Below are 24173 nucleotides of genomic sequence, written 5' to 3' on the forward strand. Positions count from 1 at the left end.
AGGGCCGGGGTGCGGCGGGGCCGGGCGGGCGCAGCGCAGGGCAGGGCGGCGCTGAACAGCGGGGCAGAGCAGAGCAGCGCAGCCCAGGAAGGGCGGGCGCGCACCTCCGAAGCCCGCGGCAGCTCTGACAGCAGCGGGGAGCGAGGCACCGGCCGGGGCGAGAAAGGGGCCGCTGCGCGCCCCGTCCTTGCGGGCAGCGGCCAGGCCGAGCCATGCCTGACGCGCCCGGGCCGGGCCGGGGCTAAGGGCGGCCGCCGGGGTGCTGCGGGCACCGCGGGCAGCAGCGGGCCCTGGGAGGATCCCTGCCCGCCTCGAGCCTTCCTGACCCACCAGTGCCCTGCTACGTGCCCTGCCCTGTCCTGAGAGAGGGACCCCGGGCGGGGCTCGGGGGCTCCGCGCTGCGCCCCGCGGCCGTGGCGGCCCCCCCTATGGTGCGCCCCGAGGATGGCGGAGAGACGGCGCAGGTGAGTGCGGACCGGGGCGCCCTGTGCTCTGTGCCCCCCACCCCTCCCGGGCAACGTTGCCTCCCCCACCGCCCCGCGCCCCGGTGCCCCCCCGCGCCCCGGGATCCCGGCCAGGTGCCGCCCCGCCCCTCACCGCCGCTCCGGCCTCCTGCCACCGCCCCGGCTGTCACTGCCCACCTCCCTCTACCTCCCTCTCCCGTCCGGCACCATACAGGTATCTGTTCCCTCGGGCTGGCGGGCACCACCTCTCGGGTACAAATCCCGCCTTTCCCCTGGCAGCTGCTCTCACCTCTGCGCTTTCCCTCGGGCCGTCTGTCGTAGCTTACCTGGACAACTGAGCCTGTCAGTAACAACTACGTTGTCTCCTCAGTGGCTTTCCCTGCTGGCTACTTTCCTTCTGATGGAGTAGTACTTCTTCCTTTTCACCTCTCGAGTGGCTTTGGCACTGCCTTGATGTAAGGTTTGGGCCTGTTGATTCTTCCAGTATCTTCAATGCACCTATTTTCTCTGATTTGGCATATCCTTTGATTGAGGATGTCACAATCTATCCTGCAGTATTCCTGAGAGATAATGTTTTCCTCACGAACTCCATCAGCAGCCCCAGATAGGTTTCATACATCTTTTGTCATACTGGTATGAAAATGGGTGTGTCTTTGCTTTGTATTCAGAAGGTGGGCCTTGAAGAACTGTTTTGTCACTATGGTTATTCTTGTCCTAAGTAGAAAATCAGTTTTTGAAAAGTGATAAAGAAATACAAGAGAAGGACTAGGATTGAAAAAGGAAAGGATACTCAGTGAGTTACCTAAGGCATCAGAGGTTTACCATGAATGCATGCTTTTCCTGTAATTGAGAGTGGTTTCAAAGTTACAGATGTTAAAACTGCCTATGTGTTTTTCTCTCTGACATGGAAGAAGTTTGTAAGATAATATTTTTCTGCAAAACTGCAACTAAAACAAGAAAGCAATGCTTTGGGGTTCTAGTTGTGTAAACCACAAAGGGGCTTTGCTTGCAGAGGGTAACTGCTGGAGCTGTCTGTGCTTGGCTGACTGCAAGAATCAGCTCAGAGAGGGAGGAATATTTCTTGTTACTCCTAATGTGTATTTTGTAGCTTAAGAGACTTTCACCTGTGATCTTGCAAGCAGTAGTTTCATTTTTTGTCAAGCTTTAGCTTGTATTGTCTCACATGGCTAAAGAGTGCTTTGATTTCATGGTTGAAAATACGGCAGGTTGTGGATAGCAGAAGAAGGTTTGCCTAGAGGTCAGTAGCCCTAGGGCAATATTGTGTCAGTGTGTGTTGATATCTCCAAATAAGTGTGATGATTATATTTCCACTAAAAACTAAACTATTGAAACTATGAGTTTACATAAAGGTGATTTCAAGATTGTTAATCTAGGTGTGGAGTAAGGAGAGAGGTGTAATTGTTTTGCGCCAAACGGAATTAAGTTTAATTTAATGTTATATTAAATTAATTTTAAATCGTTCTTGGTTGTTGCATTTACAAGCTTGATTTTTTCCTTTAATGATTCTCAACTCAGAATTGCAAGGCTGGCTAGCACAGAGCTCACAAAATACTTGCTTTATTGTTCCAAATGTTTTATTTGATGAAACATGTACTGCTGGAGAATTTCAGGCACAGGGCTCTGAACCACTGCTGCTGCCAGGGGGGAATCCACAGTGTCTGGTACTAGCGCTCTCATCAGCATCACTGCCCTGTACAGGGAGCCCCTTCTTTTTTTAAATCCCCGTGACTTTTCACGTAACTGAAAACTGTTCATGAACTAATTTGCTGTGCAGTAGGTGAGGAGGTTGTGCTGAAAAAGGCCTTAACCACAAGGCCAAATTTTAGTTATAAGTGAAATGTATGGCTTACTTGGTATGAAATCAGTTTATAATGCCAAAATATGCTTCTCGTAATACCAAGATATACCCCTGAAGTTTGTTTGTTACCTGTGGAGAAATGACAAAAGAAGGAGGTGTGAGAGGAAAGAAAAAACTTTGTTACTTCTGAGTTTAGGTTCTCTTCTTGTAAATCCTAAGCCACTTAATGCAAAGCTCTTACAGTCATTTTGTAGCCTAGTCTTTTTGAAAGTACCATGAAGAACTTGCAGTTGACTTTTTGACAATTTTATTGCCTTGTATTTCACCAACTGCACAGAGCTTTAATATGTTTGTGTTACTGTTTCCGCTGCATCATGAACTGAAGTAGGGCAAATGCAGGAGGTGGTATAGGATGTAGAAAGGATGTTAAATACACTGGGTCTGCAAGAGTGGGCGCTTACTATCCTGTGGCAGTGCTTTTGAATGAGATATGTTCTCTGTGGCTTGCAGGAACATACTTCATGGGAAATGACAAATAACGCATACGTGGTTAATCAGCATGCTGTGCTGATCTGGAAAATAATGTAGAGATCTCCTATCTAATCTGTTCTTAGGATGCCAGCACAGGTTAATTCTGGGAAAGTTTGGTTTTTCTTTTTACTTTTGGTTGAAAAATTGACATAATTGTTAAGGTTGAACAGATCTAGTAAGTTTAGTTTTGAATGTCAGTTTGTGATATTTATATCATACTTTGTACCGATATTAGAATGAAGAAAAATACACATTTCAGTATGAAACTGCTTTTAATTTAAGCCATGTATTGGGATGGGAACCCCTCTTTTGGGCCTTTGCTCTTGTTGTTAGACCTCGGTTTCCACGTGTTTGAATTTATACTGACTAACACGAGTCACTGACACAGAAGTTTAAGCGATGTTTACATGAAACACTTCTCTGTGCCGCCTGTTTGGAAGACTTTGTTTATCCAGGCTGTGGAGTTCCGCATTTCTCCAGTAGATGGAGAGTGATCTACGTGGAGTCGCAGAGGTACCTGGTTGCCCGTCCCTCTGGCTCTGCACTTTGAGACTCAGCACTGATGCAGTAGTTATTTCTTGCTGAAATGTATCTGTCTGCAAAGATTTGTATCTAATGCCTGTAACACTGAGGCAACGCTTTTAGTGAAGTCGGGAGCCTTCTTAGAATCTCAAGTTAACAGTTATTCGACACTCTTGTGTTTGTTGTTTCAGCTGTGAAGGTGGATCATGAATGTGTTTTGCAGACTAGCAAACCACTCTATCTTATAAGCTCATTTGTGTAAAATAAAGATTCACAAATGTGTTACAAAGCCATGAATCTTAAAAAGTAGTTTTTATTTAATATTTAAGTCTTGATTGAAATGAGTTATCTGTCCATATCCCCCTCTGTGGTCTTGAAATTAAAATTAATTCTGTTCCTTTGACACAGTGAACCGCTGGGGGTAGGTCTTACAATCATGCAAATCCCGTATATCATTTTAGAACAATATATACAGATTGGAAAAAACTACAAGTAATTAGGGGAAAAAAATTATTCAGAGGTATTTTAAACTCTATTTTGATCTTCACTTTTCTGTTGTACTCTGCAGTGAGGAAGATGATGACTTTCAGTATATGGATCATGACTATGAAGTACCACAGCAAAAAGGTTTGAAGAAGATATGTAGCAAGGTGAAATGGACACGTGAAGAGGTAATTTTGGCTTTAGTTTGATTCCTATATGATCTTATTAGCTCATGAAATATGCTGTTATTTAGTATTGTATTTGGACAGCATGTAACATTTATTGGCTGAGGTTATGTCTTTAACAGGATGAAAGGCTGAAGAAACTGGTGGAACAAAATGGTACAGATGATTGGGCTTTCATTGCTAGTCATCTACAAGTAAGTTGAACCTCTTTTTCAGTTAAGGTCTCTTGATGTTTATCTGGTTATATGTCTAGTTTGGAAATGGGATGAAATATAAATCAGAAGCATATAACAATAAAAACTATGTTAGGAGATGCTTCTAGAATAGACTTGAGATCTAGCTCAGACCTCAGAAAACCTTATTGGCTTAGGCTCTCACAATTGTCTGAAATGATCAAAAATACTTGATGCCTTCAGTTCCCACTTGCTATTTGTTTTTATTATGGAATATATTCCTGTTTCTTACTGATTACATTACTTCTGGTAATCTACAGTTCATGGGTTGCTTCTGAAGCAGTTAGGAGAGTGGGTTGCATCTGAAAGATTGTTTGAAAGGAGTGGGATCCATTTCTTAAACAGTGTAGGAAAGAAGGGGTGATTTTTTTAAAATTATTTTTTATGTGTGTTTGTTGGGTTTTGTTTTGTTGGCTTTTGTTTTTTTATAGTGATGACTACTTCCCCAACATACATAAATCTTCCCACCTGATGATGTCTTCAGTTACTAGGAATGGAACCTTAGCCGGTGTTGTGGAAGTTTCCTACTGACACTTAAAATTTCTAGTTCTGTTCAAATGGTCAGGTGGAATGAGTGAAAGAGCTACTGGCTCAAACATTTATGTTTCTTCAGCTGTATGAGAGGCACTGGTGTAAAGTACCTACAGCTAGAATTGATGATGTTTGTTTCTCTTCTGAACAAATGTTATGAAATCCTACTGTGAAAAACATGGCTAGGATCTAAGGCTGAAATCACTGCCTGGAAATGGTATTGAATGTTCAGATATTAGAAATCAAAAAATTACATCCCCTCACACCTTTGAGGTTCTTATAATATTGTGTGGGATGATACGGTTCTATGAAATTCCTGTGTGCTAAACATAGACTTGAATTCTAAATGCAGAACAGCTGTAAGTTTTTATCGTTCTCCTCGTATTTGTGCAACTGTGATGCTTCCGATTTTTATTTTTTTTTCAGGTGGCAAAGTGTAGATATCAGGGAATAAACTCAAAGCTTCTAAATTTAAGGAGTGCATAAGCAATCAGTATTCCTTATATGTGCATTATCCCCTTCTAAAAATCAGTCAAGTGAGTGAATGGCAGAGGAGAACATGATAATATCAAAAAGCTTGTGTATTAAATTGAAAATACAATGTTTGGGATACTGGTCTGCAGATGTAGTGTGGAGGTGCTTTTTAATAAAAAATTCTCCAGATGTAAACAAATGCTTCTGGAGACAAGGAAGCTCATGTTCAGCAGGTTACCCACTGCAGAACTGTTTATGTTGGAAGGAACTTTTCAAGATCATCTGGTCCACAGCTCCTGCTCAAGCAAGGTCAGCTGGAGCAGGCTGCCCAGGACAGTGTCCTTTTGGGTTTTGAATATCTCCACGGATGGAGACTCCACAAACTCTTTAGGTGACCTATTGCAGTGTTCAAAAGTCAAATAATAGAGGCTGGCATAATTAGCACTTATTCAGTTACTGATGGTCCTTTTCAAGGAAAACCAAGTGCGTCTTCAATTATTAGCATGTAGAGGCCTGAGAGCTTCTGTGTTTTCAAAACCTCATTTTGTTATTGGACTGGGCACAAGTAAACCTTTCCTCTACTCTGCCCCCAAAAAGTGAAGATGGCTTCAAGATGACTCTCAAGAGAGGGGACACAGCTTGTAATTGCCTTCAATTTTTTGCAGCTAAGGGAGACTGAAATGATTTTATTGTTTCATTCCATCACTTGTTTTGCTCTTTTCCCAAAAATATATTAGGGTTTCAGAAATGTCTGGAAGGTAAAAACACTAAAATATCACAATTTAATTTTTTTCCCCTCAGAATGGAAACAGCTATTCTATATTGAGTCTGTCTTTTACAACTTGTCTTCACTAGAAAATGTTTTTTAATAAACTAATGTACTTTCGATCATACAGTTACTACTTGTGATTAACTTGGAAGGTATTGTGATCAGTGTAATTTCAGATATTAGTGTTTTGGGTGTTTTTTCTGGTCTGCCAGACTGCTGCTTGGTTAAATTCACTTTAGCATGGTAACACCTTTACTTTTAGACAAGCCCAGCAAAACCTTGCAATTGGTACTTGCTGTCCAACAGCTTGCACTGAAGCGAGTAAATGATCATGTCCCACTGTTAAAAAAGGAATGCTAGTATGTTCTGCTGGGGCAGGCTCTTACCTGCATATTTCTAAGGATTGGACCAAGCTTTCCCTACAGAGAGTTTTGAGGAAGCTAAGTGAAAACTTACTTCTCTTTCATAACTGGGAACAATATTGCAAAAGATCCTTAGTGAAACTACAGAAAAGCACCATCTGTCCTGACCAGCAAAAGCAGTGTTGTTTAATTAGTATGTGTTAACTAAACTTGATATAAATCTGTTTTCCTTAACACTGTGGTAAAGAACTGAGAATATGTTCATCTGAGACTTGGAAAAAGGTTTATTCTTTTATCTGAAAGAAAAAGTATTTCCTTAAAAAATTTCTCTCCTTATTTAAGTTGTAGATAATGTCAAAAGTATATCAACCTCAAAGTTCAGAGAAAGTGTGGAGTAATGAGGACAAAAATAATTCTAAATTTTTCTCTAAAGAAGAGTAAGTTCTGAATTTGATTATCAAGTAAGTACATCGAATAGAGCTTCATGCAAGGCTTTATTTTTCTGGAGATAAGTTTTTATAAGCAAATGGAAGAAGAAACAGTAAGGGAGAATTTAACAATTATACTTAGAACAAATGTCTAAATTAACATTTTAATTTGAAATAAGCTAATAATTCTGGCTAGAAAGTACTTACATGTTTACATAATCTAGAGTTTAACAGCTACACTGATCTTCTAAAACTTTCAGAATCGTTCAGATTTTCAGTGCCAGCATCGATGGCAGAAGGTACTAAACCCAGAACTGATTAAAGGTCCCTGGACTAAAGAAGAAGATCAGAGGGTAATGAAAACTAATTGAAACTCTGCTCTTTTACTGTAATAAAATTGCCATGTGACTGCTAAGAATCTGCACTTTTCCTTAAGGTTTGTTCCCACAGAGTTGATGTCTGGTGGGTCTTGAGCCATGGATATTTACATTACACTGGGATGTGTGAGGGAAAAAAAAATGTAGCTGCTCTTAAGTAGGAATGTATGGTCTGCCTAACGTCAGCTTATGCAATGGGTGACAGAAAGAACACTTCCAAATGAATGTTTTCATCAGTATATATTTATATTCTAAACATAGAGAATTTGCAGTTAATAAGTAATTTTTTGATTTCTTGAAAAATCATTTTTAACCTCCCAAGTCATCATCTGCCCCCTTAGGTCTAATATCATATCAAGATGACTATTACAATGCTATTCTAAAATGTGAGTTTATCAGTGTTCTCAGTCTTTGATTAGGTAAACTAGGTTTTGGAATTGTAATGTACTTTCATCTGTGTTCCAGGTTATTGAATTAGTTCAGAAGTATGGTCCAAAGCGCTGGTCTCTAATTGCAAAACACTTGAAAGGAAGAATAGGCAAGCAGTGCAGAGAGAGATGGCATAACCATCTCAATCCTGAGGTAAAAAAGTCTTCGTGGACAGAAGAAGAGGACAGAATAATCTATGAAGCTCACAAGCGTTTGGGAAACCGATGGGCTGAAATAGCCAAACTTCTTCCTGGAAGGTGCTTTGCAACTTTATTTGTGTTAAATATTGGAATATGAAAAGTGGTCATCTCACTACCCTTTCCAATGTAACTTGTTAGTCAGAGACCATCTGTTGAAACTTACACCACAACGTATTTATCTTGATAGATACTAAAAATTTTTAAGATCTTTTGCATTTGATTATGCATTCTTAAAAAGCCATAAAACCAATAAAAAGACCTCTAACGCTTTGCAGGTACCTTCAAAATTCTCTTGATCACTTAAAAACCCTCTGCAATTGAGCTGAAGAGGGTTAACTGCAAGTAATAGAGCAAGAATGATTTGATATCAAACTTGATGACAAAGCGCCTACATTAATATGCATTTGAGGGTGACTTTCTTGGTTTAAGATCAGATTTATTTTTGTGTGTGTGTGTGTGTAACACTTGTTGAACTGGACACTTGTAAAAGAAAATATTAGTAATATTTGAAAGTCCAGACTTAGGAGTCATGCATTGCAAAGCTCCATGAAGTCTCTACGTTAAAGATTGTATGCATTATCCTCCTTATATTTGTTTCAAGGCTGATTGGCAGTTTCTATAGTTGCAGAAAACAAAATTTTAGTGTATAAAGAGTTTAATGAAATAATGCTTTTACCTTGTACTGCTAATTGAATTTCAACGTTAAGTTGTCCCTTTCTGAATTCAGTTTGTGTGTTCAGGAAGTGACTGTCTAGCTGTGCCTAAGGAATGTCAGGACTTGCTATGTTAGCAGAATAAGAGATGTGCGTTTAAAAGTTTTGATGAAGTACACAACCCATGACTCACAGAAAATCCTTCAGAGGAATGAGAAGAGAATGGATTGCATCTAAGTAGAATTTCAGAGAGGGAAGATGAGTTTGACAGAGGAATTCCTAATTCACTGACTTGTTTGTTGTAAATAAATCTAAGATGACTCTTAGTTGAAGACTGGTAGAGATTCTGGGCCTAGAAGATTTGTAGAGTCTAACACTAGTGGGATGCAAAAGGGGAGTCAAGCTTAAATGAAGAATGGGGCTTTAAGCAATTTTTGTTTCTATGTACCTCTCTCTAAGGCTAGGAATAATATTGCTAGTATTTTAGACTGTAATGCAGTTATACTCCACTCTTACCTAAATGCTTCTCTAGTGATTTCAGTGGTTGTGTGAAGTGATTTCAGCCTGCTTGTCAAAACGCCGTGGTTGCTTCTCCCCATACAAGATCAAGGGCACAAAGAGTATTAAGATGTTTTTTCACAAAGCTGCACATAAAACACAGAACTGGGATTGCAGACTGTCACATTTTTAGAATAAGTGTCTTCCAGCAGCAAATGCTAGTCAAAGTGCCTTGATTATGCTGTGGGACCTCAGGTGATTGTCTTACATTCCAAGTATCCAATAGAAAAGGTTCTCATCTGTGACAACAGCCAGAACCAAGGCTTTCTCTTTTGCTGCTTTTAATTTCTTGCAGACTTGAAGTTTAGTATAAGGAAGTTTTTAGAAGAGTAGCTTTCTAGTAATTATGCCCAAACCACCACTGATAATAGAACTGACAGTCTAACTGCTGGAACTTTATGGATTTGTGTAGCCTCAGGTTAACCTACTCTACAAACCCTGTAAATTATGTCATATATTAAATTTTGAGATACAGAAACCAGTCACTGTTTTTCACTTTTATTTTAGGACTGATAATTCAATTAAAAATCACTGGAATTCAACAATGCGGAGAAAGGTGGAACAGGAAGGATATTTGCAAAGTGTTATAAAGTCTGAAAGCACTAGTTCTTCTGAACTTCAGCCACAACCTTGTCTGACTATGGAGCACTTGCACACTCAGAATCAGTTTTATATGCCTGTTCAAACGCATGTAAGTTCAAAATTCAGAGTAATAAGTATTTCCCAGTTTCAAATAAATTATTTGATTTGGAACAAGAAATAAATCTGAAATATTGAAGATGTATAGAATATTTTTTGTGATTTTTATGGTAACTTAGATTCGTAAACCATAATAAATAGTTTATGTACAATAAACTAGAGATAATGTTATAACTTCCTTTTGTTGAGGGTTTGTAAAATGTTTTATGTCTTTTCAGATTCCAGCCTATCAGTATGCTTCATCAGAAGGCAGCTGTCTAGAACATGCTCCATCATCTTCCAACATAGTTCAGGTAAATTTGTTAACAGGCTTCATAAATTAAAGAGAACTTACTATGTATTATACAGTAAAATTAAGAGTTTAAAAACTTGTATCTTCAGTATGTTTGTTAGTCTTCATCATTCACCTAAATTTATATAAGTTCCTCTATAATTAGGCTTGCTTGCATCATTGGTATTTCTTGATAGGAAAAATAGAGCTCTCTGTAATTCCCAGAAACATGATGTTTGTGCTTATTTCTGACAGAAATATGGCTTAAAATTTAGTCACCTTGTTAAATCATGAGGTTAAAATTGTGACCTGCTAGTATTACCACCTTATGAGAAATGTAAAGACTAGACTTTACTACTTATATTTTATATTATATATAAAATTATATTATATATATAAAAAAAAATCCAATGCGCAGGCTGGAAGGTGTAAAGACCTTCCCCGGATCTTCGTTCATGAAGACTGGCCATTATATATTTATTTAGTACTTATATATATGTAATAAATATAACCCTATCTGAAAAACTCAGTTCAAATAACTTACTGTGACTTACGCTTCTGACTGTGCTTTATTGTTCTCAGTAGCTTTTATTTCTTTCTCAGTGATAAATGTCTTTCAATCCGTTGAAGGTGCTCTTTTGCAGCATTCTAAATGCTGAAGTATTAAGGAACTTTAAAACAAACAAAAAATTGGATATGTTATTTCCTTTTGCTTCTTTGGGCTTGTTGGGACTATATCTGAAATTTCTTGCGTGTTGCAGACTAAATGTAGATCTTTGCTTCTGGTATGACTCCTTGGAAGAACTTTTGTGACTTTAGAATTAGTAAAAAAAATATTTTGACACAAGGAATAATGTATGTTTTGTTTGTAGTAGATGTGTTAGAGACATTCTGCAGGACTCTCTACCTAACCTGAAGTTTTCCTATGCAGGTCATCTGTTTCATATTGCATTTTCTTCCCTGATTCTGAGAGTACTCTCTAAAATCAGGATTATAACTAGTTTTGAAACTCATGGCATATATCCTCACTTACCTATATTTATAACAATAATGGAAAGTGTTAAGGAGGTTAAAAATAAACCAACCAACCAAAGCCAGTTAGTTAATCTTCTTTTCTGATAGTAGTGGTAGGATTGCCTGTGTAGACGCTCTGCAAATGCTGATTTGAAACACTTTCTTACACACTCAGTTAGGATAAATAACTCAAAATTTTAGAAAGCACACAAAAACATGAATGCATATTCCAGTGTGCCAACATTGTTGGTTCTGTTAAAGATAGAACATAGCTGTATCACACTGGCCATTTATAGGCCATATTAGAAACTTGATACAACTTGAACAACTCTGTTCCCTCTCTGTGTAGATTCCTGTTGAAAATACAGCTATGTTGTAATGTAGAATTTTTACTGTGAAGGGGTGGTGGAAGTGGAAAATAGTAATTCTTTCTTTCTTAAATTTTTCAGCAGCCATTTATTGATGATGATCCTGATAAAGAAAAGAAAATAAAGGAACTTGAATTGCTACTTATGTCAGCAGAGACTGAAATCAGAAGAAAACAAATGTCTTCTGTAAGGACTGTAAATATTTGAATATGCATTACTGAGGTTAATCCTCAGCAATTGGTTTTTTGGTTTAGTGTGGTGTTTTTTTCACCTGACTCTCTAAAACCTAACCTACGGCTGTTGAGTTGTAAACCAAAATCTATATATTAGGACTGAGACAACTTATTTTTAGTGCAGTTTTAACCTTCTAAACAGTGAAGACAGCAGAAATGTGACCAGCAGTTTGGCAGTTGTTCCTAAGAATTTTAATCTTCTTCAAGAGATAACACATTTGATATCCCTGCCATTTCAGTTTTATAGATTAGCAGTATTGATCATCTGCTCGACAGAGGCAGGTGAAAAATACATAGGCTTTACCCTATTTGATTTTAAAATGTCCTGTAGATTATGTTTTTGGCAAACTTCGGTGTGAGTACTTATAATACCTGATATCGACATTCGGACATGACTAACAGTAAATAAACAGGCATTGTATGCAATTTATGCATAAATTCAGTGGAATTAGAGTAACTTGCAGATGACGTCACTGATTTCCTCAGAAAGCTGTGAACATCAGACACCTAACCAACCCAACCATATTGATCACTAGTTTAGATTACAGAGGAACTTCCAGTTTTATGTGGTGGAGCTATTACTGGCATTCTTTTGAAACAGTGGAATATTCTGCTTATCTAGTGGAATCTGTTTTGCTTCTAGATTTCCAGTGAAAATTAAAATGTTTCTTGGATACTAAACAGTCTACTAAAAGGGAACTATTAATGCAGAATCTACCCTAAAAAATCAGATCAAACAAGAAGTACTTCACATTCTAGAAACGTCTTGAAATGTACCTGTGTTTTTAGTGAAGATTTCTTCATAATATACTAGGTTTCAGGTATACAGGCAACTTGAATCAGAGATGGCTTCTAATGCAACCCATAATTATCTAAGTTAATAAGCATGTATGAGATATGAATGAGAGGTAAGATAAAAATCTTACACAATTTGAAAATGTTGTGTTTGTTAATGTAAGGAGAAGACTAACTGCATTAATTGAAACACATAATTAGTATTTGAAAATGCAAAAATTAATATGCTTAGTCTTCCCACACATTTTCTGCCCTGCAGTCACATAATTTACTCTTTTCAACCTCTAAGTTGAGTAAGATTAATGTATTTCCTCATAACTTTTTAGCAAGCTGGAAGCTTACCTTGTTGGTCTGGAAGTTTTGTCATGGAAGATTGTATGCCTAATACACTAAATAGCCTTGAGGAACAAACGAGTGATTTCTACAGCATGGATGAGACTCGAATCACACCTGTTCAGCAGAATTCACCACCTAAGTATTTGGGTGTTGAAGCAAATAGAATGTTAACACCTCTACAAACCATTCCAGAATTTGCAGAGACACTAGATCTTATGGAAATTGTAAGTTTGTATTTCTTCTTAAAAAGAAGTGTTTATTTAGGAGTATCAACTTACTGAGTATGTGTAAAATACTCTTAAAATTACCCTATTTTGTACTTGTCTGTAGTTTCAGCAGTATCGAATGTTTTATTTCCTGTTTAAACATAATTATTTGTTAAAATATTGAGTCTTTTAGGATTGTATGAAAGTTACAGGGAGAATAATTCAGTATATGGCTTTTGGAGATAGAGAGCTGATAGATTGGCTTGGACATTGAGAAATAACCTTGAAGGAGCGTGCTAGTGTTTTGAGTGTTTTGCATCTTGCCTCACAGGATCCGGTAGCGTGGAGTGATGTCACCTGTTTTGAGCTTTCAGAGGCTGTTGTATCTCCTGTCAAGTCAGCTCCAGTAAAACTCATGCGGCTTCAACACAATGAAGGAGCTCCTGAGTGCCAGTATAATGTTGGCGTTATGCTGGATGGCAAAAGCCACAGTAGTAGCATCAGTGGAGATGAAGAAACAGTTTTTTCAACAACCTCGAACTTAACTAAGTTCAGCAATCCACCTGCTATCCTGAGAAAGAAAAAGAGATTGCGTGTTGGGCAATCACCAGTCAGTGATCTGAATGACGGCTTGTGTAATGATGCTGTCAATGTTGCACTAAAGCGGACACCAGTGAAAACACTACCATTTTCTCCATCACAGGTGGGTTTATTTTTAAACATGGCTGAACATGAGGACTGCAGCGAGCGAGTTATAACTTATAAGCAGTTTCTTCCCTAGTCATACGTTGTGGCCTAAACAGATATGTCAAAAAGCTTCTTAAAAGATCTGCACGAGGGTAAATATATTAAAAATAAACCATAAATTGTTAAATAAACCTATTTCCTCTGTTTCGGAGAGTGATGAGAGAGGGCAGCAGCAGCAGCAGCAGCGACCAACTTGTGTCTGAACTCAGACTTTCTCATGCAAATAGTTGTTGATAGAGACCTTTTGTCTCTGTGACCTAATTAAGCAGTAGGGATTTGAAGGAGAAAATCAAGGTTTCAGCAATAAATGTCTCTTCTCCCAGGCAACCAACAGCAGGACAAGAGGGCACGGTTTTAAGCTCTGCCAGGGGAGGTTTAGATAGAATTTTAGGAAAAAAATTTTTACAGAGAGAGTAATCAGACATTGGAATGGGCTGCCCAGGGAGGTGGTGGATTCACCGTCCCTGGAGGTTTTTGAGATGAGACTGGATGTGGCACTGAGTGCCATGGTCTGGTAACGATGGTGGTGTTGGATCAAGGGTTGGACTTGAGGATCTCTGAGGTCTTTTCCAACCCGGCTGATTCTGTGAAATGTCTTCTAGTGTAAGTCAAGAATAGTGTATTTGGGTTTTTCAGTAAAAGCCTTTCAGATACATGTGTATAATTTTGGGTTTTTTTACTGTTTAGTACAATGGTGAAGCTTTGTCCTATAAGGTTGGTTAGGGTTTTTCTTCTCTCTCTTTTGCTTAGTTTTTCAACACTTGCTCTGGAAATGAACAATTTAACTTTGAAAATCCTGCATTTACATCGACTCCAATCTGTGGGCAGAAAGTTCTTATTACGACTCCTCTACACAAGGAAATGACACCACAAGATCAAAAGGAAAATGTGGGGTAGGATTATTACATTAAACATCTGGTGGTGGTGTTCAAATAAAAGCAAATATTGTCAAAATCCAATTAAAATGTAATACACTTGAAGTAATACTATATAAAATAATCTTAATACTATATAAAATATTACTATATAAAATGTTTCTTAGAATAATTTTATTACATTACTAATGATAAATTAAAATATTAAAATGTATGTATGAACACTTTTCTATGCTTGAACAGTTTTAGAACTCCCACAATGAGAAGATCTCTTTTGGGTTCAACACCAAGGACACCAACTCCTTTTAAAAATGCTTTGGCTGCTCAGGAAAAAAAGTATGGTCCTCTCAGACTTATGGTATGTGATAATACTATTTCTTTTCTTCTTTGTTGAAGTCTAAATGCCCTCTTGGTTTTGAGGTACTCTAAGTCTCAGTGTGATCTTAAAAAGTATTTTCTAACTGCTGTTTTTTCAGTTACTTATTATCCTAGAATGTCAACCAAAAATGCTTCAGATTTGGTTGTTAGACTCGTATCCTTCAGTGTGGTATGGAGGCATGTTCTTCTTGAATGGTAATTTGGTATATGTAATCCATAATTACATCCACAGTAATCTTAAATGCATTGGTTTCATATCAGTGAGTTGCTTTAAGTTTGTTTAGCCTTGCTAACACTGTACCTCTTATGAGATGGTGTCATGTTAAAAGGGGCAGAAAAGAAGAATTTTCTGTCCAGTCTGTATTAATTTACTGATTGTCTATCAATGTCCTCTCAGGAGATCAAAGCCTTTTAATGTCTAATACAGTCTGTTAGCATCTCGTTAGGTGAGGCCCTTCACCTAACAGATTCACTGAGACGGACAGGACATTTGATGCCTTTTATAGGGACCGCACTTAATAGTGACAGGGAAACCCCTCAGCAAGTTTCTCCTGTGAGTTATTTCGCCATTGATGAAATTGTCAGCACCTAAAAACAGACTCACTCTAGCAGTTTATGAAATAACATGTTTATTAATACAAATTTGTGCCAATTTATAGGGTTTGTGTTGTCTGGAATAGGGTTTAACTGCAAAAATACAGTTAAACCATGTAGTAATAATAATAAAGCAAGGCATAAGCACACACTCTAAAGCAAAGCAACTCACTAAGAATTCTATGAAGCAAAAGTAAGTTCTAGTTATTTAGAAGCAAGCAATTAGCATTAGTCTCACCTTCCAGGCATCCCCAGAAGTGGAAGGAGAAAGACTGGGTCATCAGCCATCTCTTGCTGTGTCGATGGAACTTCTCCCCTGTTTTTGCTGATGTCCAATCTCTTTTTATACCTTTTTTCTTAGGCAGTTTGAGTCAATACACTAATTTTGGGGTGATAGACAAAGGACATAAGCCCAAAAGTAATTTTCCTGTGTTCTCTCTGGCGGGACATTTGCCAAAAAAGGTCAATGTTATCTTCGTATCATTGGTCTCTCTTATCAGTTTCTGGAAATGTCTTCCCAGATGCTGGGGTCTTCCAGGAAACATCAGGAGTTTATTTCTCCTTTTGTGTAACCTTATGTATCACCTTACAGGTGGTTACATAATTGTCTGAGATTTTAATTTGAATGCTTTAGCATTCTGTTTTGTCAAAGAAAAATAGTGAGAGAGTGAATGGGTGTGGGTCCTCCAACTGGATAATCTAGTAAGAGTAAGCTGCTGTAGATATGCTGTTATTTTAAACAACATTTGACTTGAAAAGCTGCATTACCTCTGAATCCTCTGGACTATGTTAGACCTGAGTTGTTTTCTGGCTTTCGTTCTTCTGCAGTGCTAGGACTGAGACTAGATGTTCACCACGGTGTGTTAAACTTGAATGACATCTGTCATTTTTTCATCCTAAATCCAGAAATCTTACTATAGCACTTCATGACCCTCTGATTCTTCTGGCTGTCTCAGGAGATTTTTTGTAGTTGTTGACTATGGATAATGTTACTTTTTTGCTTGTTTGTTTGTTCCAAATGAATTCAATTTTTGTTCTCTTCCTAGCCTAGCTAAGGTATGTTAATGCATAATAACTTTTGGAATTCAGTAGACATATGCTTTTCAAATTCTGAAAAAATTCCAGCCAATATATATTGACTACTTCTTTTCTACAAACACAGAAGGCAGCTCAGACTTTGCCACAGGGCTTGGCACCATCTGTGTTACCCTATAGATTCACAGTCCCTCACTATGCAAATGGAGTGGTTTGGCATTCCTGTTTCTGTCCACTACTAACCTCCTGTTCAAAATCAAATTTTGAGGGCTTAAGGGAATTCTTCTCCTGTTAGTACACAAAGGAGCCATCTGTATGGCTTCTGTGAAATTCTGCACTTTACTTAGAACTGTCGATGTCTCATACAAAGATTTGTGTTAAAATTGATATAAATTCCTTTCTCAACAAGTCATACATTTCTGGTACAGTTTTTTAGTATGTTTGTATGCATGTATATGTATATAGGTGTTAGTATATATTAAGTATTTTTCCCCCTTCTATCAGTGGATAACCATTACTAATAAATGCAAAGAAGCAGTTTGTCTCCTTCAATGCTACCTTGCATTTTTGAGGCATGTATATGTTTTATCTGGCTATAAATAACATGTAGCCCTGTCGTTTTTAACTACAGTAGCTTTAATCCTTTTATCTGCTGCTGTATTTTGCAAGGTGCCTTTTCTAGCCTAAATTAGCTGAATGTAGGATGTGGTAAGAACTAACAACTAATAGACTTCCTGTATTTTCTTTTTCAATTTTAATTAACGTTTAGTCACAACCACTTGCCTTCTCGGAGGAAGACATTAGGGAAGTTTTGAAAGAGGAAACTGGAACAGATATATTTCCTAAGGAGGAAGATGACACTGTGTATAAAAACTGCAAGCAGGAGGTAACATGACAATAATAATTTCAAATAGAAAATAACTGCTTTTAAATAATATTTTACAATTTTCCTCTGCAAAATGTTTATTTCAGCACAACTCTTCTAAAAAAGTCAGAAAATCACTGATCCTAGATTCACAGGAAAAAGAAGAGGTTGGTGCCCAGCGCTTCACAGAAGATAATAGTCTAGATATACCGGTAAGTATTAAACTACTGAAGAGCAGCACTGGCAGCATTATTAATGTGGAACTGCGTATCTTTTGTTCTGTGAACTAAAATACAGTTTTTGATTAAGGGTAGATTCATATATCTAGAAAGCGAAAATCACATTCAGTTTGAAATACTATTTAAAATACTCAAGAAATACTTGAACACTGGGCTTGAATTCATGTGGGAATTCTTTCTTCTAGGACTTCAGAGTAGGACTGGTAAAGAAATGTGAATGCTTTGCAGGTTTAGTACTGTAGCAAAGCTGTTCCCATGCTGATTACTTATAAACTTTAGCATACACAGCATGCAGAAGCTCTGTAATATACCAGGGAGATGACATATTAAGCAGCATGTTTTTCCTCCTCTTCATATAGTGCAATATTTTAAGAAATACTAAGCATGTAAAAGATGAGGTTTGTGTGCTACCTCTGCCTGAAGGAATTTGAATACTTCTGCCTCAGCAACAAAGACATAAAGAAATCAGATATGGGGCTGATGGTCCTTTTTTTCTTTAAAAGTAGCTCAATGTTTTTTCAGTTGAATGATTGAACAGATTAATCTTTGGTCTTGTAGTTTGTAGGAAAACTTTGTTCTAATCTTTAAATTAATGTATGTATGTATTTAATTCTGAAAGAGTAAATGTCTGTGATTCTTGATTAGGTACAAGGTATATTCAAGAGTTAGGAGCCGAAGTCCTTGAAAAGAATGCTTAAGGTGCTTGAGTCTTAACTCCTTTCTGATTATTGTACCTAGTTTCCTGAATTCCCTTCTTTAATGCCTTTGAAGACTCTGTGCCAAGCGTAGATATCTGCCTCCTGGGTGTTGGGTGCTCTGCCACCTAGTGGGAATTCCCCTCTTCCCCAAGAACACTCTCTCAGGAGGAACAGCAGTGCTGCAGCCCTTCCAACCACAAACAAGTTGCCTGGTGTTTTCTTAGTTATGTCTTGTTGTGACGACGGTGTATTGTGCACCACCGATGTCCAGGTTATTAAGCTAAAACCAAGATACACTATGATGTTATGGTCTATTAAAGGCAGAGAACTGGGGAAAAAATCCTTTTCCTCCATTTTCACGAGGAAGGCTGTGCAACAGGAAGATTCACTCTTAGAAAGAGAGAAAGTGGTAGTATCTGATTTAAAAATGAAAAATGTACCAATCCTTAAGTAGAAATTGAGTGTCCATGTGACGATATCTTAGGAGTAAGGTCTGAGTTAGAATAAATACTCAAAGGTGGTTTAATGCAGTTTAATGGGGTGTTTTTGTAAAGAAACAAATACTTATGCCACTGTTACTTCATCTAATTTTGCTCTCTAAAATTGCCATATACCTTTCTTCTGCTTTGGTATACTGAAGCTGGACCAATTTCTTTTTATTTCCATAGACTTTATCAGCATATAAAACTCTTCTGGTATGATCCATCCAGTGCTTGTTTCAGTTCTTAAAGTTGAGTTCCTTCCCCTGAAACTGATTGATCTTATTTTTTCTGCTCCAATCTCCTTCTCCTGACTTTCACAAGGGCTGTGCTAGAAGTGAATGACAAGCTTTTTTCTCTAAAACTGTTCTGTAGTTACCACTTTATCAAGTTCTTGTTCTTAACAAAATGTTATCAGCTGTAGTGTGGCTTTAGAGTAAAGAAACCGTCTACTCAGTAATACCTAAATCATGCTAAATCAAGCTGCTTGTTATACTATGCTTAGTATTGACTATGGATGCCACTGTAGACCATGCTAGTTCTTCATATACTGTTCATCACTTTTTCTTTTCAGATTCTTTCCTAGGGTCTTTCTGATAGCATTTGCTTTATTTACATTTTGGCTTCTGTGAACACAGCAGTTAAAGTCTTTCTGTATTAAATACTAATTATTATTCCTGTTTCCTATCCTCTTTTTTTGTCAATAGTCAAAAAATGCATATACCACATCTTTATTAATGACACCATTGTTGGAAATACAGGACAACAGATGTAACCTGACATCAGAAAAACAGGATACAAATCCGGCAGACAAAGCAAATGCAGTAATTAAGAAGAAACTGAATGCATGTGCCTCAAAAAATGTCAAAATGGAGAAAGCTCTTCAGGTCTGGATGCAAAGAATTCTGTTAGCTCTGTTAGCAGGTTAACAAAGAATTTTTTTGTTGTTTTGTTTCTGTCTTGCCCTAATGTCTAGAATTTTTCAAATCAGTGATCCAGTTTCGGTCAGTGTTTCTATGATCCTTATTTCTTGTAAGTTGGTTATTTGTCCACAAATTCATAGCTAAGTTCTCTAAATACAACCCTGATGTTTCACTGAGTGGCCTCTAAGATTTAAATGTGGGGAAAAAAGCAGGATAGGGGAAACCTACAAAACAGGTCTGGGTACCCAAGACTAGGAGTTAAAAAAACTTGACCTGGTGCAAACTAAACCTCTATAGCGCTTAAGCTTCTCAGATTGTGCTGATGCTTACTTCATAATAAGCCCAGTGGGTTTCATTAAGCAGAGTTCATCCACAGGTTCCATTTGGTAAATGTTCTTGTTACATGCCTGTTCTTGTACCTCTGTATGTTTTCCATACTGGTAAAACCATTGAACTTAGTTTTCCCTCTGCCTGTCTTGAACACCAGCTTTAGGAAAAGATTCTTTGACCTGATTTTGTACCAGTTCCTGTTTTTCCCATAAGGAGTTAATGTATAAAATTTTTGTGGCTTCTCAGAATATGTACAGCTCTGTATTGATGAAAAAAAATCCCCAAAAAAACGCAGGGCACCTGGAGCCTGATCTTCCCTGTTCTACTTAGTTGCTTTACTGATGATGTTTTTAAGTATAGAGACAACAGTATTACTTTCTGATCTTTTCTTATGAGAAAGAAGAACAAAGTTCATTTGATGGTGATATTAAAATAAATAAATAAATAAAAGGATTAACTACTATGAATTGCAGCAAAGGTAAATTCATCTCTCTGGCCCAGAAGTACGCTCTTTAGAATACTTAAAAGGGGAACTTAGTCATACTTTACTCACAAGTGTTTGCATTGAAGCATCTTTTTCTTTTTTCTCTTTCCCCAGAGAAATTCCCACTCAGTTTTGTGGCCTCTCTAGCCCCAAGTCCCTTCCATGAATCAAGTTCTGCTAAATTTATAGAGAAACTCAAACAACTCAGTTTCTCCATGAATATATATGTAGAACTGATCCGTTGGATCAGTTTCTAGCTCAACGTGGGAGGAAGAGGATCTTGCGTTCTTCATTATGCTACAATCTGCTAGTGTCGTGTCCAAGTTAGAGCTGCAACAAATCAGCTTGAGATTCAGTAAATCATGCAAAGGTGCAAGCTTTGCTTCATGGAAGAAACAGGACTAGTGGCTCAATTATTCTTCCATTCATCATTTTTATTCCCAATTCCTTTACCATTTCTAATGTATTCCCCCCAGAAATCTGACCATTCACCCACAGCTGCCACTTGGTTCAGTAAAGTTCTGCACAGTGCTCTTTTTCAGCTGCCAAACCATTTTGCCTTCCTTGGTGTCTCCAAACAGCTGTCAATAACGTGTTTTTCTGCCTGTTGAACTTAGCACATTTAAAGGGGAAGATATTCAAAGAGAAGATATCTTAATTAGCTTCCCTTTTATGCACTAGTTAGTATTTTAAGAGTGTTTTTCACTTTGTGTGTTAAAACTTGAAGCATAACACAGATGCACTGCTGGGGAGCTGGATTAAGGGGTAGACAGGGAGCTTTGTCACAGTTCTTAGGTATTGTACTGTAGAATTAGATCCTTCTCAGTAATATATACTATTGATAGACTTTGATAATTTATTAGTACTCTGAGAGATTGTATGAGAACTGCTCAAGTATTTTAGTTTGTTAAAAGAATATTTTTAACAGAATTTTATTTTATGCAGCCAAATCGTGACTGGGAAGCAGTTGTTTATGGAAAAACAGAAGACCAGCTTATCATGACTGAACAAGCAAGGAGATATCTGAGCACATACACAGCTACCAACAGCAATTCGAGGTCTCTGATACTGTGATGGTCACTGCAACTGACAACCATCTCTTTCCATTGAAACTGAAACAATGTTAAATGCGATTCCAGTATGATATTGTGAATTAAGTCTTGCCTTTGAGAGAGTCTGCCAAGGGAAACCTTAAAGCTACCTTAAAGCTTCCTTTCTTCTTTTGACTGACAAAGAACAGACATGAAGCTCTTGCATTCTTTACGAAGGGATACTGCAAACAGTTCTGCAATGAGTTTCTTAAATATTAGAAGAGTAATGCCCTGGAATAATATAAAGAAGGGGAAAATGCATTTCAGTATTGCCAACATACAGTTTTTAGGTCTATTTTTCATATTTATTCTTTTGACTTGCATTGCATTTTTTATCTGTTAGAGCATTTTCAATATAGAGTAGGTTTATAGGTTGTTTCTGGTTTTCAAATGAGCAAGATACATGACTGAATATGCTTTTGCTTATGTAGCATTTTTCTAGTATATAAAGAAACACAACAGAAAGAAGTACAAAGGAAGGATAGAAAGTTGCACTACTAATTTTTTTGGTATGCTGCAAAACAATGGAATTAACTACAGTGTTAAATATATTTATTTGCAAATGGTACTAGAAGTAGGCAGAGGGGGTGAATTAAGTTTAGTGTAAAGCATCAGTATTTTCTTCATAAATCTCAAAATGAGATGATTGTTGAATGTATTGTACAGTATGTAGGAACAAGGAAAATTTTGTAAATTGGAGAGGATTCTGTTTTTATAATTTATTTCCATTTCAAAGCTTAAATGTAGATATTTATATGTATGCAGGTTGTCTAGAGGCCAATGTTGTTTCCTGTTAAAACAGCTAAAATGAAAAAAGGACAAGTTTAAAATATATGGAATAGCAAAAGAATTACAGTGAAGTGTAAAAATCTATACTGTATGTGTTACATCTACATAAGGATTGCACTATAGCCCTAAAATCATGTTGGTCTACAACATAATGACAAGGTATACCTGTATTATACAGCAACTCTTCCTGTTCCTTGTTTAAATATATTTAGAAAGAAATGATGGGGTCTTACATGAGACCCAGGAGTACTTTGTCCTGCATAGGAACTAAAAACTAATGCATTTTCAATATATATATTTTATTCTTTTTTTTTTTTTTTTTAAGAAACTTGGCACCTTGGATCCCAAAACAATTGTATCTGCACTTGACTTTGACCATTATATACTGACTAAATGTTTGAAGAGCAAAGAGAACGTTCTTTTATTTATGAAAAGTCTTTGTCCTTATTTAAAGGTATACAGGTCACAACACTTGCTTTAGTTGCCTATTTTAGGTATTTGCACTTATTTTATGTCTTTATTTTTGGTTTTGAAGAAATGTTTTGGTTTGCTTTTGTTGTAGAGATTTTTACGTAGTTAATTTTGAGCAAGTTATGATGGTGTGCTCTCAACAAATACTGACAGGTAAATAGAATTGTACACTGTAGTTTTAGTTATTTATAATTCAGACACTCTTCCTCTCCACTCCCGGGTGTGCTGCTACAGATAGTGGCAGAATCGGCTTGCTGCTATGAGAGATGGAAAGAGCGAGCATCGTATGCACTGTATGTAAAATTACATGATGTCAGGTTCTCTAGTTAACTTTATGAGATCAACCAGTACTATGCAGGGTGTGGAAACTGTTCCTAACACTGTAATATCAAAGATGGTAGTGAAGAATTTATTTAATGAGAATTTTAACATGTGATGAGTGGCACAAGGAAGGTAATGGGTTCTTAAACTTTTTTTAAACATCTCAAGGCATATATAATCCTTGTTTTTAAGAGCTTTTTAATATTGGCTCTGATAGTAGTAGGCACAAACATTTTTAGCAGTTTTTAATTCACATCAAAATTTCAAGGGGGGTGGGAATCCTGTATAAACAAGAGATCAGAAAATGCCCATCATGCCAGGATTACTCCTCACCTATGACAATTTAGAGGAGTCAATTGGAATTCTTGGCAGTACTAGATTTTAGGTGTGCATTACCAGAGTGGATTTAACAGCAACATTTAGTGCTGGAGACATCATTTAATTCATAAAAAATGAAATCAGACATTAAGAGAGAATTAATATCTGGAATCTGGATGGTATATTTCCATAGAAGTGGCATCACCAAAAGTACCTGTACCAAGTTTAAGCATAGATTTATGGTAAGTAGTAAAAATTTCTGTTGGTATTGGTTGGATCGTTTAGTTAACTCCTACTTTGTTACTTTAGCAGGAAGGTTTTAATCTTTCATATGTCAGGCATCTTATTACTTTTTGAATGTTGTGTGCATTTGCATTTCTTTCACTTGATAGGTAAATTGTACATGCAGCAGCCAAACTTGCATGAAACCTAAATACATATTACTCCATATTTTTGTTCTAAGGTTTGACATAATGTGCAACAAATGCCTTGTTTATCTTAGTTTTTGTTGTACTACAAACTTTACTTTTATATAAGAGAATCTCACAATACAGACCACGTTAATGTCAGAAATAAAGCATCTATGTACCAGGTTA

At 37.3% G+C, this 24173-nt stretch overlaps 1 protein-coding gene across 5 annotated transcripts; it reads left to right on the forward strand.

Moving 5' to 3' along the window:
• Positions 1–21: 21 nt before the first annotated feature.
• Positions 22–24173, forward strand: MYBL1 (MYB proto-oncogene like 1). Of its 5 annotated transcripts, none has more exons than XM_027894661.1 (16): positions 22–464; positions 3905–4007; positions 4127–4198; positions 7062–7154; positions 7644–7864; positions 9526–9709; positions 9936–10010; positions 11452–11556; positions 12725–12958; positions 13272–13643; positions 14438–14580; positions 14806–14920; positions 17339–17455; positions 17542–17646; positions 19612–19737; positions 21533–24173. In XM_027894661.1, exons 1-16 carry the CDS (start codon positions 445–447, stop codon positions 21659–21661), a joined length of 2214 nt encoding a protein of 737 aa, XP_027750462.1. In that variant the 5' UTR covers positions 22–444; the 3' UTR covers positions 21662–24173. The 5 variants fall into 5 exon arrangements, with proteins under 5 accessions (XP_027750462.1, XP_027750464.1, XP_027750460.1 ...); XM_027894663.1 differs by having other exon boundaries at positions 19558–19774; positions 21533–21623; XM_027894659.1 differs by having other exon boundaries at positions 23–464; positions 19558–19737.

The sequence above is a fragment of the Empidonax traillii genome, unplaced genomic scaffold, assembly GCF_003031625.1.
Source record: "Empidonax traillii isolate 1590-97213 ecotype Southwest subspecies unplaced genomic scaffold, ASM303162v1 scaffold438:size550143, whole genome shotgun sequence".
Classification (NCBI taxonomy): Eukaryota; Metazoa; Chordata; class Aves; order Passeriformes; family Tyrannidae; genus Empidonax; species Empidonax traillii.